The sequence below is a fragment of the Polypterus senegalus genome, chromosome 3, assembly GCF_016835505.1.
Source record: "Polypterus senegalus isolate Bchr_013 chromosome 3, ASM1683550v1, whole genome shotgun sequence".
Lineage (NCBI taxonomy): Eukaryota > Metazoa > Chordata > Cladistia > Polypteriformes > Polypteridae > Polypterus > Polypterus senegalus.
This window is the reverse complement of record NC_053156.1, coordinates 302,483,626-302,501,199: the sequence shown is the minus strand read 5'-3', so window position 1 is coordinate 302,501,199 and position 17,574 is coordinate 302,483,626. Positions and strand designations below refer to the sequence as shown.

Below are 17,574 nucleotides of genomic sequence, written 5' to 3'. Positions count from 1 at the left end.
GTAAATTGCATAATAAATGCACTGTGGGCATTCATTTTTAAATCTGTTTTCTTAGCAAAGTTGACTTATTCTCTTTCTGGTGTTGACTTCTGTCTTAAAGATTCCATTTTGAGACAACATTGTGCTTTGGTGGTAATGAAGGACATGAAAGTTGGGTGGACTGGCGATACCAAAGTACCACTAAATGTGCGAGTGTGTGCATGGGTTATTACCCCGTGATGGACTGGCACCTTGCAAAATCTTGTGCGTGTCTTGTGCTTCTTGGAATGGACGACAGCTTCCTCCCAGTTATACAGAGCAGGGCGGAGTTTGAAAAATTAATAAATGGATGGATGTGCGATTATAGATGGTATTATTTGGCTGACTTTTTTTACCAGAGAGATTTGGTGATATAGAAATGCATTGTGTCTTCATTGTGACCATAGACAATATTTACTGGATATGCGAGTATGGTTCCATTAAGTATAATCTCTATTTTTCTTACTAACTAAATAGCACCACCACAATAGTTTTAATGCCAAAAATCAGCACTGCAAATGACCCACCTTTGTCTGAGCAGTAGGCCCACTTCTTGTCCTCATCATAGTTACTAGTCACTGCACACCACTTCTTGTCACTGTCCTCTTTTGTGCAAGTAAAGCACCATTTTCCTTTGTAGACAAAGGGGAAGACACACTCTGGACCTGCATTCCCATCTACCGCCTTAATGCCTGTAAGGATGACAAAAACAAATATAGACCATCTGTGTAGATGAATGGCACGCGACCTTTGGATCTCTACATCATGAACCATCCATTTTATATTTCAGTCTCCATCCATGCACTCCACCTCCAGGCCTATTACTTGCCATAAAAACAAGGATTAAAACAAAATGGGGTCACTTTGTTACATTTCATCTTATGCATGCTTCTATTCAAAGAATGTATTAATTAAAAACAGTATTTACTCTACATGTGCACTCACAAATGATGCGTAGACTTTGTAAAGAGCTTGATTTCATTAGTATTCAAACCATAAACCCCTACAGTAAAAAAGCAAGTCACAATCATTTTCCCCAAGTGAACAATTGCCATAGTGTCATCTTTTGAGCGAAGGGCAGGGTGAACATTGGCAATAAAACTGCTCAGAATTTCTTCACATTACAATAGATGGCCATGTCCATTTAGCAACAACATCTTCATTTTCAAATAAACAGAATTCTAAGAATTTGGAGACTGCTTATTGAGAACAAATAACCCAGAAAGATTATTGGAGATAACATTTTGAAAATCATCATATTGTGTTGTGTATATTCTTCCATTTCACAGATTTATTTTTCCCTTACTACAGAGTAACAGGACAGGAATTTTTCCATTTTCCTCCACATGGAAAATCAGCTGCACTCTGCTATGGCTATAGAAACACACACAGCAGGCAAAAGTTCAAATGGACGTTACAGAACATGCACTGCACACCTTTGAAAAAAAAAATATATAAAATAAAGAAGACAACTTGGGAAGATGATGCAAATATGGCACACAAGTGGTAACCGGTATTCCCCCCAATTGTTATTTGAAGTGAATTGGCTGCCTTCACTCTTGTTTGTTGAATTATTTACTGATAATTAGGCTGGTGTAGGAGAACGTTTTTCACCAGCACCCCATAATGCTTTGCGAGGCCTGCGTGCCAGAGCTGTAACAGCCAACATTGGATGGGACCACCCGCTGGGTATATAATGCTTATCATTTGCATAAAAGACGCTGTGAGACTTAGTTAGTGGTAGAACAGATAAATAATAGTAAATAATGCAGGTTCTTAATTTTGTTTTTATGAAACATATGCAGCATAAATAATGAGTTCTCTCGTTGTCGCCAAATGTGCAGAACAATCTTCGAGTTCCATGTCAGTATAAGAGAAGGAGGTGCGTACCCTATGCATGTATAATTAGCCACGTGGAGAATGAAAACAAACCTTAAGAGCATGACGCCATGCACCCCCAAATGATGAAAAATATATTACTATTTACAAGATGGTTCAATCTATTTGATAGAAGAAAAGTGCAAAGCATCAGCACAGACAGTTTAGAGTTGCTTCAGTGCGACTTCAAAAAATAGAATGAGCCAGCGGCTTCAATCATGACACCCCCACTTTGAATATTCTGCCTTTAAAAAGACATACGTATTTTTTCTGACATTTCATTACGATTTCGGCATTTCTGCTTTGTTTTGATGAAATATACAATTGTGCGTCTGTCTGCGTTCTTTCTTTGATCTCACAGAGGAATGGTGGTGCAGTGGTTGGCAATAACATGATTGGGTATAAACAGAGCACCTTAGAGAGGCAGAGTCTCTCAGAAGTGAAGATGGGCAAAGGTTCACCAAGATGCAAAACAAACTGCGTCTACAAATTGAACAATTTCAGAATAATGTTTCTTAACATAAAATTTTGAAGACTTTGAATATCTCATCATATACACTACCTAATTTTATCAAAAGATTCAAAGAATCTGGAGAAATCTCTGTGCACAAAGGACAAGGCCAAAAATCAATATTACAATACGCATGATCTTCAAGCCCTCAGGTAGCACTACATTAAAAACAGGCCTAATTCTGTCACAGCAATCACTGACTGCATGGGCTCAGGAACACTTCCAGAAATCATTGTCTGTGAACACAGTTGGGTGTGCCAACCACAAACACTGGTTAAAGCTTTATCATGGAAAGAAGCCACCATATGTGAACATCATCCAGAAACATTGCTGTCTTCTCTGGGCCAAAGTTTATTCAAAATGGACTAAAGCAAAGTGAACAACTGTTCTATGGTCAGATCAATCAAAATTTGAAATTCTTTTTGGAAAAAAATGGACACCACGTCGTCCGGACTATCTGGCTTGTTATCAGCGCCAAGTTCAAAAGGCTGTATTTCTGATGGTACGGGGTGCATTAGTGTCCGTGGAATGGGCAGCTTGCACATCTGGAAAGGCACCAACAGTGCAGAAGGGTATATGCAGGTTTGAGAGCAACATCTGCTGCCATCCGGACATCATCTTTTTTTTTTTTTTTTAACCGTGTCCTGTTCGGCTGTGAAGCAATCAGAATTGATGTCTGAATGCTGGCGACTAGCCTTACAGTTTTTCTCTCCGGTGGAGCGTTACAGCTTCTGCTGACGTCACGCCTGATACCAAAACTTTATTAAAAATATTTTTAGATGTTTTTAAGATTCGAACCGGACACGGAGACAAAAGTGAAAGAAAAAGAAGAGAGAGAAGGAAGAGATGGAGGTAAAGGGGGAGGGGGGGGGTTCGTATAGAATAAACAATAAATGAACCAGAGTCCGCTTCTAGACCTGCAGAAAGAGAGGGGGGGGGGAAAAAACCACAAGACAAAAACATTGCTGCATCAGCTACATGAAGATATATAAAAGTAAAAATGTTTGCTGACAATCATACAGTAATTATTACTAAGGCATTTAGGGCCACCACAACCTTAGGTCATGTGCTGAAGATGTCCAAGTCATACTTATGAAATCACCATGTGAGCACCTGTGTGCGTACGCACGCTTGTATGTGTAAGGTTACTCTATAGGAGCATCCAATAGTGAGTGTGAAACATCATCTTTTTTTGTAGGGAAGGCCTTGCAGATTACAGCATGACAAATGCTGAAAGTCATATTACATTTATCACAACAGCATGGCTTCATAGTAGAAGAGTCTGGGTGCTAAACTGGCCAACCTTCAGTCCAGACCTTTCACCAATTTAAAACATTTGGTGCATCGTGAAATGAAAAATATGACAAAGACCACCCAGGACTGTTGAACAAGTAGATTCGTATATCATAAAAAAAATGGGACAACAAAAGTCCAGCAAATGATCTCCTTAGGTCCCAAATGTTTATGGACGGTTGGGATACTACACCGTATTCTACATGACCCTGTCTCATCTTTTTTGAGATGTGTTCCTGCCAACAAATTCAAAAATTATCTTATTCTTTTCTTAAAATGGACATTTTCTCAGTTTCTCATGTTTTTTTTATACTGTATTATGAATAAAATATGAGTTTATGAAATTTGCAGATCATTGCATTCTGTTTTTATTTACATTTTACTCAGAGTTCCAACAATTTTGGAATTGGGGCTGTAGAAAGCAGAGCTCAGAATGGAAGCAGGTGCCCAATGAAGAACCATGTGAGTGGCAGGCACCAACCACACAATGTCCAAATCCAAGGAGGTTATGTTGAAGCTTTATATCCCACAAGTGAGGCCTACGTCTGGAGTATTGTGCGTGTTTGGTCTCCAGACTGCAAAAAGAACATAGCAGTGCTGGAAAATGTCCAGAGAAGAGCAACTAGGCGGATTCCAGAATAGCAGAGGGTGACTTATCAGGAATGATTAAAAAAGCTGAGGTTTTTCAGTTTAAGCAAAAGGAGATTAAGAGAAGCGTTTAAAATTATGAAGGAAATTAGTCCAGTGGATCGAGACTGTGACATTAAAATAAGTTAATCAAGAAAACGGGGACACAGTTGGAAACTCTGGTAAATTTTGCACAAATATTAGGTTTTTCTTTACACAAAGAATGATAGACACTTGGAATAAGCTAGCAAGTAGTGTGGTAGACAGTAAGACGTTAGGGACCTTCAAAACTTAACTTGATATTATGGAGAAATTAAGTGGAAAAGACGCTGAAGTTTTGGTTTTTATCCAACATATAGGACAGCGGTTCCCAAACTGTGGTACGTGGAGCCTTTTCAGGTGGTATGCATCGCGGTCCCTGAAATTTAATTTATCTGTGCAAAACCCTTTATGACAAGCCTGTTGGAAGCAAACAACAATGAAACTGTTTAAATACAATAATACATGGATTCCCAAATTTAGTGTGGTGTGAAATTTTGTCATCTGAATAAATAAAACCTTTTATTCAAATTAGTATTTAGTTCATTTAACGCTACCATAATTCCGTTTCCAAAGTCAACTTCTACTTCTTCACTGTTTGAGCTTTTGGTCACTAGATGAAAGCACAACACCAACACTATTTAGTCTTCGGTAACTCTGCCTCACAGAAACCGCTCGTGTTTGTGGTTATACGTGCACTGCCACTTCATCACATCGTAGTCACTAGATCTAAGCACAAAGCTGATACAATTTCGTCTTCGGTAACTGCGTCACATACAGGCCGAAGGCAGGATTTAGTTTCGGGGCAGAATTTATCAATTTATGTACATGCACAAATTTTTTCATTAATTTTATGCATAATTTCTTCCAATTCTTTAACTTTTATTCAGATTTTGTGGCGGTTTAGACCCAAACTCCCCCCCTTATAGCTCTCCCTCCCTTTCAACAAGGTGAGAGTGGTACGCAACGCCACTCACTTAACCTCAGGTGGTACTTGACGTCCAAAAGTTTGGGAACCCCTGTTATAGGATATGCCTAGGCTGCTTACAGCCATTTCTTCCAAAAATACTGCATCATATTTTAATGTGTTTGTTATGGCAATTAGTCCTTTTAATCACAATTTTGTTTTTTGTTTGGTTACGCTCCACCAAATGGGAGATGTTCTGTGAAGCTGGCACACACCATCCACTCTTATTTTCAGATGGAACATGACATGTCGTAGGTAGGTATCAGTGCTCACAGTGGAAGTAGCTGCCCAATAAAGCAGCTCATGAAGGAGCGGTCAACAACTAGACCATGTTCTGCACTTTAAAAGAATTCTCCTTGAACCCTTCTCACACTCCTCTAGCGCATGTCATGCTTGTGATTTCATGTTGCAAGTTACAATATGGAATCATCCAAGAATTTGTAGAACACCCTTTAAAGGAATACTCAACCCAAATATTACATGTTTTTTTTTTAATATGCTACTGAGCCTTTATGTTTTGTATTGGCGACTGGAAAAAGAAAAAATCAAATCAAGATTTAATGTAAAATGAAGATAAATATTATGACAGAATGGCGGTCTATGGTGACCAATGCTGGACATACAACATCAAATAATTTGGTCAAAAAGATCATATCAGTAATTCAGTTTTATGCTCACAATGTGCAAAACACATTTTAGATAGACAGGTCTCTTAACCAATGGGGGTAGGTTCTGGGGTTGATCTTCAGTACAATTTCTCAGTTCCTTTCGACTTGCCTTTCCTCTGCATGCCCAGTGCCTATTTTTCCAGTAAAATGTATTTAAAAGTAAAGTATTGTATCCAAAAATGCATGTGATCTGTGGTAATGAGCACAAGAAGAGTCCAGAAGCAGCAGGTTTTTACTTTACACAATTCTTTTAGAGGTGGGTCTGGGCGTTATGGACTACCCTGGCACTAAACAGTGCATTTGGGGGTTTGCAACCAACTGCAGGAGTTCTGCTCTGTCACATTTTTTATAAGCTAACCCAGGCCACTTATAGACAGTTTGTCCAAAAATATCACTGCATATTTTATTGTGTTCATTATGGTGATTACTCTTCAACCCCAATTTTCTTTTCTGATGAATCGATATTCTGTATATAGTATGTGCCATCTGATCCTCTTTCTGGAAGCAGAACATACCACCAGGCGATGGTCACTCCTAAACTCGTGCATGCGTTTGTGTCTAGGACGTCTTATGGGGTGGAGTCCTGCCTTACAACCATTGGTGTTAAGCATTTTCTCAGCCAGAAACAGCTTTCTCATTATCCAAGCCAGAGGTTCTTGGGTGAGGAGGTTGCCAGTTGGATGGAAGGAATGGGGAGAGAGCATCCAGAAGGCATTACCTCCCCCCAGGATGCTAGAGGGCAGCTTCCCTGGGTGGCTGTGGGAGTTGGAAACAGCCCAGTTGGGCTCCATGGGGGCCATTAGTGAAAGAAAAGAAAAAGAAAGTAAAGAAAAAGGACTCTATTGTGCTGGGTACTTTGTACTGTAGCACTTCCCACACAAATAAACTTTTGTTGTGTGCTGGACTTACGGTTCTGTGGCTGTTGTGTCTGAGGATGCCCCCTGGTTTCCATATTATCTATCTGGTTCCAACACCCTTTAAAAATGTACCAAATTACATTTGATTTTGTAAGTGAACTAGCTCCGTTACACAAAGCAAACTTAGCACCCACAGTCAAACAAAGAAATCAGGGATCTCCTCATTGGGTAACATTAGCTTTAGAAATGGCTAAAATTATCTTCACAATGTCCAATTATACCACATGGACATCTGACACATGAAATGTGGATAATTATGATGACAGATGTCATGCACAAAAAATCAAAAAAACGCTTTAAATAACAGAAGAGACTTAAAGAAACCCACAAGTGCTTACCTGATTTTGGGCAGTAGCCCCACTGTTTGTCTTTATCATAATTACTTGTGGTGGCGCACCATGGCAGCCTCCGGTCTTCATTGTATGTAATGCAGTAGCTGTAGGATTTTCCCTGGTGTATAAATGGAAAAACGCAGGGGGCACCATTAGCATTCCCACCTGTCGTAGGTATCCCTGCTAATAAGAAAGAGAAAGAAGGAAAGGGTGAGAATAATCAGCACTTGTGATATGGAGAACATGCCTATGTCATTCATGGATGAAAAACTCAGAAGGAGCTCACATTAAAACTTTCAATAACTTTGGCATAATTGAGTCGAATGATAAATTGATGCAGACAGTCCAATCTGTGAGTGAGAGTTTCTGCTTTATTTACTCTGACACACCATAGCTTCAAAATGACAGTCATAACGCATCCTGCTCAAATATGTACATCCGCTCACAGCTGTGTTAAGAATGACACAACATTGAATTCCCCTCCCCATGTATATTTAGTTTTTATACAGTTCATTACAAAGTCACCAATTTATATAAATTTAGAGCAAATTGTAATGTAATTCTACCCATTTTATAACTCAAGAATTTAACATTTTAAATTAAAAACAATTTTTTCTGTTGTCCCTTGTCAAACAAATTAAAAGGTATTATAGCTTCTTTTAAAAGTTTAAAAGGAAAATACTCAAGAAAAAAAAAAAAACAGGTAGTAGTTTGTTACAGCAGACAAAGACACGTTCACCAATTGAGGGTTTCTAACTTTGTGAAGGCTCGTTTCTGTCCCAACATGAGTGTACCTCTGTGCACAAAGGCAGGTTCATAAAGACCTGGAGGAACTTAAGGAGTGGATGCTGTTATGGCCACAAACAGAGGGCCGACTCCACCATAAAGCTCATGGTTTTGGGGTGGGCTGTCCAACAAGCTCTTATAGGTCAAATGTTTGACCCTATGGTGTATCGAACTGCATTTCATTTTCCAGACTGCTATGATTTCAAATTATTTATAAATATAAATGGAATATAAATTGACTTCATTTACAAAAGGTTTATTTCAGTTTTTTTTTTTGTATTTTTAATATTTCCATTCCCCTCATCATTTTATCTTTACGATCTTAGGCCTATTGTGCACTAGCACATTAGTGAAGATCATAAATAGATGGGAACAAACTTGTTTACACAAATTTTGATTGAGGGCTTTTGTGTGAAATACAAGGAAAGAGAATACGTGTACAAAACCCAAGATGAGTAAAGTGACAGAGAGAAGATTTGAATCTGTTTTTGAACCTTACTACCATGAAATACTTTCTCTTTTCAAAAGTGTAAGATGTAGAATCTGTTTTTCCTTATACAACCTTTAAAGAAATTAAAAAATAAATTAAACTGACCTTCTATCTTGCTAAAAGCATTTAAAAGGAGTACAGACAGAGTCAGAATCCACATTCTGTCTGCTTTAAAAGTTTATCTTGGGTGAGCAATTTAAATACTTTGTGGGCCACTGTGGGGGAAAAAAAAAAAAGTCTGTTAATTTTTTTTTTTTTATAATAAATTAGAGCATTAGAATTTTTTTTTTTTTTTTTTGAAGAGAGCAGTTTGTCCAGCTCAACAAAACTTGCCAGTCCTATCCACTTAACACCTCCATAATAACGTCAAGTTGAGTTTTGAATGTCCCTAAAATCCTACTGTCTACTAGGGCTGTCAAATCGAATGTCGCCATTCCAATACAATTCAAGTTTATTTAAGCAGGTAACATTTGATTGTCAAAGAACGGTTGTTTGTTTTTATAGCACAAATGTCGACATTGTGTTAGGTAAGATGTGCTGTGAAACGCTGCAGTCTTTTACTGATCTGTTTTTTGCTCTTCATTTCCACGATCAGCCTTTTGGTCATTTTGAATGCTTAGCTTGTTACCCTCATTAGTAAAACTTACAGACGGACCGCTTTATTTTGAGCACTATTTGCATATCTGGCACGACAGGACCTCCACCTTCTTCGCAGAGACTTGTGTTTTAATTTCCTCCATACTGCGCAAAGCGTCAAAGTCTTTCTAGGCCGGCTAAGCCGGTCTTGTTCAAAAAGCGGCCGCCACTTGTTTTTTGTTGGAATTCTCAATATTTTATATGAATAGGATTTTAAAAGTCCATTAAAATTACTTATAGCCCAAACCACCGACTTAACATCATGGACCCTTTTTACTAACTTTAAATCGAAGCGTCATCTGCGAAAGCGCACAATTAGCTCCTTATAATGTGAATATCGAATCAAGTCGTGTTTAGTATTGTCCCGTTATATTTATATAAGGTACCAACTCAAAACGCTACTACAAGCCTGTTATTAAATCAGTAGAATTTAACTTCAAACAGCCCAGTTTTAAATAACAGTCACCCTGCCTTGACGGTGCAATAACTAAGATGCATTGCTTGGTGCATTTATTGCAAAATGTATTTTATTATAAACTCACGGGCGGGCTGCTTACCGTCCCTGAGGTCTGAAGTTCACGCAATTTGGATGTGCAGTCAGCTGCTAAATGGAGTCTTGACGAAGCGCTAATTATACTGACTGGGGCGGGACGGTCGGTGCACTGTAACACGCCCATCTAAATTAGGGACCGGTCAATTCGGGAGGTTTTTGTTTTCCCTTTTTTGATAAGTAACCCATCACTGTGACAAAAAAGTCTCTTTGATGCAAGTGCTCATATAAAAGTATAGTTATGCTTAATCTTAAAAAAGAGAATTACAGTAAAAAAAAAAAAATAGAAAACCTCTGCACAGTATTTAACGAAAACATGCTTAGCAGTCATTTAAAGGGACAAGGAAATTTATTCAAAAGGAAAGCAAACATCCTCAGAATTAGAAATTTAACAGTCTTTCTTTTAAATTGCACCCTTAGCAGCATACACAATAAAAAAAGTACATTATAGAACAAAAATATTACAATTCAGTGCAAATTAAATGAGGACCATCCAGTATGATAAGGCGTGGAATGCAAGACTGACAGTATTAAATTAGAAAAGACACGTCAGACTTTCAAGTTTCACAATGATAATTTTATTCAGCTGCTAATGTCCATTGTCAAAATGGTCGATGTTTAGTGCCTTGAGATAGTCTTCAGAACCTTCACTTTTTTTTAAGTTTTATGTGGTAGACATTTAAATTATTTTTTCCCACCCTCTGCACAGTCACCTCTGATGATCACAGGGTCCATGAGGGGCCTGGGTTTCCTAAAATCCACCACCAGCTCCTTGGTTTTGCTGGTGTTCAGTTGTAAGTGGTTTGAGTCACACCATTTAACAAAGTCCTTGATTAGGTTCCTACACTCCTCCTCCTGCCCACTCCTGATGCAGCCCACGATAGCAGTGTCATCAGTGAACTTTTGCACAAGGCAGGACTCCAAGTTGTATTGAAAGTCTGATGTATGTTGGCTGAACAGGACCGGAGAAAGTCCAGTCCCCTGTAGTGCTCCTGTGCTGCTGACCACAATGTCTGACCTGCAGTTCCCGAGATGCACATACTGAGGTCTGTCTGTAAGATAGTCCATGATCCATGCCACCAGGTATGAATCTACTCCCATCTCTGCCAGCTTGTCCGTAAGGAGCAGAGGTTGGATGGTGTTGAAGGCGCTAGAGAAGTCCAGAAACATAATTCTTACAACACCACTGCCTCTGTCCAAGTGGGAGAGAGATCTGTGTAGCATATAGATGATGGCATCGTCTGCTCCCATCTTCTCCTGGTATGCGAACTGCAGAGGGTGTGGCGGACCTGTGGCCTCAGGTAATAAAGCAGCAGCCACTCCATGGTCTTCATCACATGTGACGTCAGGGTGATAGGCCGGAAGTCGTTCATTTGATAAGCTGCTACATGAGAGGTTGGGCATCAAACTAAAAGGAATGGGAGTTCAGGGTGCAGAATTGGCTCAGACACAGGAAGCAGAGGGTGATGGTGTGAGGTACTTCATCAGAATTGGCCGATGTTAAGAGTGGTGTTCCACAGGGGACAGTGCAAGGGCTGCTGCTGTTTTTAATATATATACTGCTCAAACAAATTAAAGGAACACTTTTTAATCAGAGTATAGCATCAAGTTAATGAAACTTGTGTCAGAGGGGGTTGTTAATCAGTTTCATCTGCTTTGGTATTAATGAAACTAAAAACAGGTGCACTAGAGGGGCAACAATGAGATGACCTGCAAAACAGGAATGGTTTAACAGGTGGAGGCCACTGACATTTTCCCCTCTTTATCTTCTCTGACTGTTTTTCACTCATTTTGCATCTGGCTACAGTCAGTGTCACTACTGGTAGCTTGAGGTGATACCTGGACCCTACAGAGCTGGCACAGGTAGTCCAACTTCTCCAGGATAGCACATCAATACGTGCCATTGCCAGAAGGTTTGCTGTGTTTCCCAGCACAGTCTCAAGAGCATGGAGGAGATTCCAGGAGACAGGCAGTTACTCTAGGAGAGCTGGACAGGGCCATAGAAGGTCCTTAGCCCACCAGCAGGACCCACTGGTATCTGCTGCCTTTGGGCAAGGAGGACCTGGATGAGCACTGCCAGAGCCTACAAAATGACCTCCAGGCAGGGCACTGGTGTGAATGTCTCTGACCAAACAATCAGAAACAGACAGGTCCACCACTGGCACCCTGTGCTTTTCACAGAAGAGAGACACATGTGACAGACGTGAAAGGGTCTGGAGAAGCCATTGAGAACTTTATGCTGCCTGTAACATCGTTCAGCATGAGCGGCTTGGTGGAGGGTCAGTGATGGTCTGGGGAGGCATATCCATGGAGGGACGCACAGACCTCTACAGGCACCTTGACTGCCATTAGGTATTGGGATGAAATCCTTGGACTCATTGTCAAACCCTATGCTGGTGCAGTAGGTCCTGGGTTCCTCCTGGGGACGACAATGCCCGGCCTCATGTGACGAGAGTATCCAGGCAGTTCCTTGAGAAGGAAGGAATTGAGAACATTGATTGGCCCCCACGCTCGCCTGAACTAAATCCAATAGAACACCTCTGGGACATTATGTTTTGGTCTATCCAATGCTGCCAGGTTGCACCTCAGAGTGTCCAGGAGCTCAATGATCCCTTTGTCCAGATCTGGGAGGAGATTCCCCAGGACACCATCCGTTGTCTCATTAGGAACATGCTTAAGTGTGCAGATGATACCAAGATTGGTGGATTGGCAGATAATTTGGGATCATTTATATCATTTCAAAAGGACTTGGACAGCATACAGACTTGGGCAGATTTGTGGAAGATGAAATTTAATGTCAGTAAATGTAAAGAATTACATATAGAAAGTAAAAATGTGAGGTTTGAATACACAGTTGGAGGTCTGAAAATCGAGAGTCCACCTTATGAGAAGGATTTAGAAGTCATAGTAGACTCAGCACTATCAACTTCCCAAAAGTGTTCAGAAGCCATTAAGAAGGCTAACAGAATGTGAGGTTATATAGCACCTTGATGTGTGAAGTACAAGTCACAGGAGGTTCTGTTCAACCTTTACAGCACAATGGTGAGGCTTCATCTGGAGTACTGTATGCAGTTTTGGTCATTTTTGAACATAGCAGCACTAGAAAATGTCCAGAGAAGAGCAACTAGGCTGATTCCAGGGCTACAGGGGATGAATTATAAAGAATGATTAAAAGAGCTGAGCATTTTCTGTTTAAGCAAAGGAAGATTAAGAGATGACATGATAGACATGTTTACAGTTATGAAGGGAATTAGTACAGTGGATCGAGACTTTTATTTTAAAATGAGTTCAACAAGAACACGGGGACACAGTTGGAAACTTGTTACGGTTACATTTTGCACAAACATTAGGAAGTTTTTCTTTACACAAAATGAGAGACACTTGGAATAAGCGACCAAGTAGTGTGGTAGACAGTAAGACGTTAGGGACTTTCAAAACTAGACTTGATGTACGGTACTAGAGAGTACAGCAGTAGGCTCAGAACATAGCCCACTGGAGTGCCTGTGTTTCGCAGTAGGCTCAGAACATAGCCCACTGGAGTGCCTGTGTTTCCTGATCTCTCCAGCTGCCATCTGTTCTTTTGTGAGTCACCATTTTTTCAACCTGGAAAAGTTTTACAAGAAAAGATTATGAAAAAAAATATTTGAGAAAATGAAGGACACATTCGTAAATAAGAAATGTTGCATGTATACATTTGACAGTGCAAAATTCAAAGATACATTCAAATGCACCATTTTTCTAAGATTTTGATGTTAGGGTGTTCACAGGGTAAACCCTTGGCAAGTTTATGAAACATATTGAAAATTGGTTGAGTGGCATAAACTCGAGGGAAGCACAGCAATCATCACTTTTGCTGGAGGTCAAGCCAAAAATGAATCCTCAATCTGATCAATATGCTCAGCAAAGTCAAACCTCACCTTGAGAACCTCCGAAAACAAGTAACAGTGTCAAGCTGCAGGAAACCTCCTGAGCTCCACAAGTACAGCTGAAGTCAAATTTCATTGACAGTTATCCCACCCCTAGGTGTACCCACAATGTCTCTGGTCTGCAGTAACTCTTCTTGAGTTCACCAGCTCCAAGAGTGTGACAATTGCTGAGTAAACCAACCATCCTCTGAGAGCAACTTCTCCCAACCATCCAAGAACAGTTTGGTGCCGAACAATTCCTTTTCCAAAATGATGGAGCACCAGGTCATAAGGCAAAAGTGACTTGGGGAAGAAAACACTGAAATTTTGTGTCCAAGGCCAGGAATCTCCCTAGACCTTAATCTTGTGGTCAATCCTCAAGAGGCGGGCGGAAAAACAAAAACCCACAAATTATGAGAAACTCCAAGGATTGATTATGCAAGAATGGGCTGCCATCAGTCAGGATTTGGCCCAGAAGTTGATTGACAGACAACATGCCAGGGTTAATTGCAGAGGTCTTGAAAAAGAAAGTCCAACATTACAAATATTAACTCTTTGCATAATCTTTATCTAATTATCAATAAAAGCCCATGAAACTTATGAAATGCTTGTAATTCCACTTCATACCATAGAAACATCTGACAAAAAGATCTAAAAACACTGTGGCAGTAAACTTTGTGAAAACCAACACTTGTGTCACTCTCAAAACTTTTAGGCACACTGTAAAAATTTACAGCTTGTGCAAGAAAAAAAATCTTAGTACCAATTTCCAATATGTTTTTAGTTGGTTTAGCTCTTGTTCTTTAGTTATACTTGCTGACAGTCAGTTGTAAGCTGTAAAAGAAATATTTAGTTGAGCTAACATTGGAAAGTATTATGAAGTGTAACTGATAGTGAACAAAATACTCTGAGTTGTTCTAACATCTGTATTTTTCTATCAAACTAAAAAAAATCTATGTATTCAATTCTTAAATTGTTGCTCCCTGAACAATTTTTTTCTAAGTTGAGCTAACAAAAAATGCCATTGGAAATCAATACAATGGGTTTTGCTACTAAACTAAAGAAATCATTCAATACCAAACAGTTCAGGCAAGTATAGTAAACAAAATGTTTTTTTGCATTCTACTAATAATCATCAATACCTGTAATTAGTCACAGTGTCAACTAATGCATTAATCAAAAAATTAATTCTGCTGTCATTTTTTTTTCTAAAAAACAACTACATTAACTTAGTTAGCAACTACCATTACACCTCTCCATCTCCAAATTCTATATAACATTCACACAATTTTATAGATTTCAAACATATTTTTGATTGTATCTTTGAAAAATGCAGGCAATAAACTCACAGAAAGGTGTGAACAGTTCTCTAGCTATAAGAAATATTTCTAAGTACATTTAACACATTTTGTCGGACAGCAATATATGAACATACAAACTCAAAAGAGACGTTTCCTTATCTAGAACAATGTCTGTCCTTGAACAGTTTATTCTTTGGCGACTGAACTCTGTTGCTGCACTTATTTTTCAAATCCACAAAGATGTTCTCCACTGCTTCAAAAGTATATTTGAGCCCTTTCGGATTCAGAGCAAAGTGGAGTCCAAAAAGCACCACAAAAGCATTGGGGAAATCCCAAAGGTCTTCAATGACCACCATTTCCTTCAATATGATGGCCAAGTTCACACATGTCTGCAGTGATATGTTGTCTTCCTCCATCACTTCAAGAATGCTCTCACTTTAACTCCTCTACAGCATTAGATTATTGTACAGTGTTAGCCATAGATTGATACAGGAGAAAGTAGGGTGAAATGACACCTTTAATTGGCTAACTAAATAGATTACAAATGCAAGCTTTCGAGGCAGCTAAGGCCCCTTCATCAGGTAAGGTGTAACCTTGCATTTGTAATCTATTTAGTTAGCCAATTAATGGTGTCATTTCACCCAACTTTCTCCTGTATTTAAGTCCTCTAGTGTAGGAACTCTCTGAGTCAGTATTCTAGGTTAAAAAATAAAGAGATAAAATCATTAAATGAAATGGTAACCTATATTGAAAATCAATAATGTTTGTTAGACTGGGTGTGTGCAACAACACAGTTTTAAGTAGGAGCTTGACATTAAAAAGGCCTCACCTCAAAATCGCCTCTTTCTCTAAACGTTACTGTAAGAAGACCATTGCTAATCTATTTCAGTGCTATTGGTAATTTAGTTTAGTGTTCATTTGACAGAATTATTAACATCAAAACATTAAGGATGCCAAAATTCTGCACACCCTTGCGGAAATTAAAGTCTCTTGTTGCAACAATAGAATTCAAGGTACCTGCTGTATGACCATAAGCAGGTAATATTCTTTTAGTTTATGTTATCCAATAATAGCCAAGCCTGTAAAGTTAGGTTTCTATACCGTGGTGTCCAACTCTGGTCCTGGAAAACTGTTGTTCCTGCGGATTTTCACTCTAACTCTTTTCTTAATTATTGACCAGTTTCTCCTGCTAATTAACTTCTTTTCCCTTTATTTTAATTGCCTTGATTTTTTATGGTTCAGTCTTCTGAATATTTTTTTTCCCCTTAAATGGCAGCCAAACAAAAATGAGACGTGAAGCAAGCCAACAGATGACCATTTCAGTTGGACCCTCAGACTCCAACCAGATCCACACTAACCAGTTTCTTAATTAGAAGCCAATTGTTGTTGTTAATACAACCCATTATATAATTTCTTAGCCTATTGGTGCTCTCATTCTACCACAGCAGACATTTTCAAAGCTTTGTATTTTTCTTTTTTCTAAGTACTAGAGTGTTGTATTGTGGCAGCAATTATAAATGTAGTGAGATGTCAAGATAAATGACACATTTTATTGAGATATATATATATATATATATATATATATATATATATACATACATACACACTAGGGGGCTTTGTGACCCAGGCTTGCTTTGCTCACCCACACAACGGGGCACACTACACACCAGCCAATTCGCGTCTCTGCCACTCGCGTTATGAAGGGGGTGGCGGAAAGCACACTTTGGAGATGCTGACGGATCACCTGCTTGCTTATTGCTTCTCCTGCTATGCTGCATGTTCTGCTGCTTGCACTGTGCGTCATTCATTTAAAAGCCTGTATAGCAGCTGCCATTTTGTCTCACTGCCTTGTCTCGTGGGACATTGAAGTGTCTCTCGCAGGACATCAAAGTGTCTCCGAGAAGATCACGTCTCGACCCAAGATTTTTATATATATATATATATATATATATATATATATATATATATATATTGTGGACCACCGGGGTGTGTACAGCAGCCCTAAACTGACACAGACAGGCAGAGACACAAGTGCAACAAACAACACCCTTTATTTCCGAGCTTTGAAACGCTTGTTTGTTGCTCCTCAGAGCACAGCCCAGCACAGTACAGTACAGTACAATACCAAACTATGCTAATACAGTTTGTTTTTCCTTCCCTTCCTTCCACCTCCACTCCTCTTCCAGCAAGCTTCTTCTGTCTTCCTCCTAACTCTGGCTCTTGGAAATACTCCTGGTGGCTCATTAGCGTTACCTGGAATCACTCCCAGGTGTGAAGGAAGTTCAAGGTAAGGTTCTGCAGCTCCCCCTGGTGGTCCCCACAGAATCCAATAGAGCTGTACCAAACTTGCGAGAATCCGTGGTACCACAGCTGCCCAGGAGGGCTGCCCTCTAGTGTCCCAGGGGAGGTAGTGGCCCGCGGGTGCTCTCTCCCCAGGTCCTTCCATTCATCTGGTGTCCTGGCCAGTTAACACTAGAATTACCAGAGCCTACGAAAAAACTCGTAATTCCGTCCCACCTTAAATCGCTTCTTAAAATCGTTCACAGCTCTCCACCAGCGTCTTTTGTCATCTAAATGTGCTGATAAAAATCAGGCTGCAAGCAGCCAGCTATTCCATCCCCCCCAACGACTTAGAACGGGCACAAACTTCTCCCAG

The 17,574-nt window shown here is 39.6% G+C and overlaps 1 protein-coding gene across 3 annotated transcripts in view; it reads right to left on the bottom strand.

The window, feature by feature from the left end:
• The window catches only part of LOC120526377 (epididymal sperm-binding protein 1-like), a 41,853-nt gene extending 32,050 nt beyond the window's left edge, over positions 1 to 9,803 (bottom strand). The window contains exons 1-4 of one of the 3 annotated variants that reach the window (XM_039749510.1): positions 9,720 to 9,803; positions 8,632 to 8,741; positions 7,257 to 7,433; positions 546 to 710 (exon numbers count right to left, since the gene is read on the bottom strand). In XM_039749510.1, coding sequence (XP_039605444.1) covers positions 546 to 710; positions 7,257 to 7,433; positions 8,632 to 8,686 — 397 coding nt within the window. In that variant the 5' untranslated portion in view covers positions 8,687 to 8,741; positions 9,720 to 9,803. Of the gene's footprint in view, positions 1 to 545; positions 711 to 7,256; positions 7,434 to 8,631; positions 8,742 to 9,704 lie in introns of all 3 variants that reach the window. The other 2 variants (XM_039749512.1, XM_039749511.1) reach the window with 2 other exon arrangements.
• Positions 9,804 to 17,574: the final 7,771 nt, after the last annotated feature.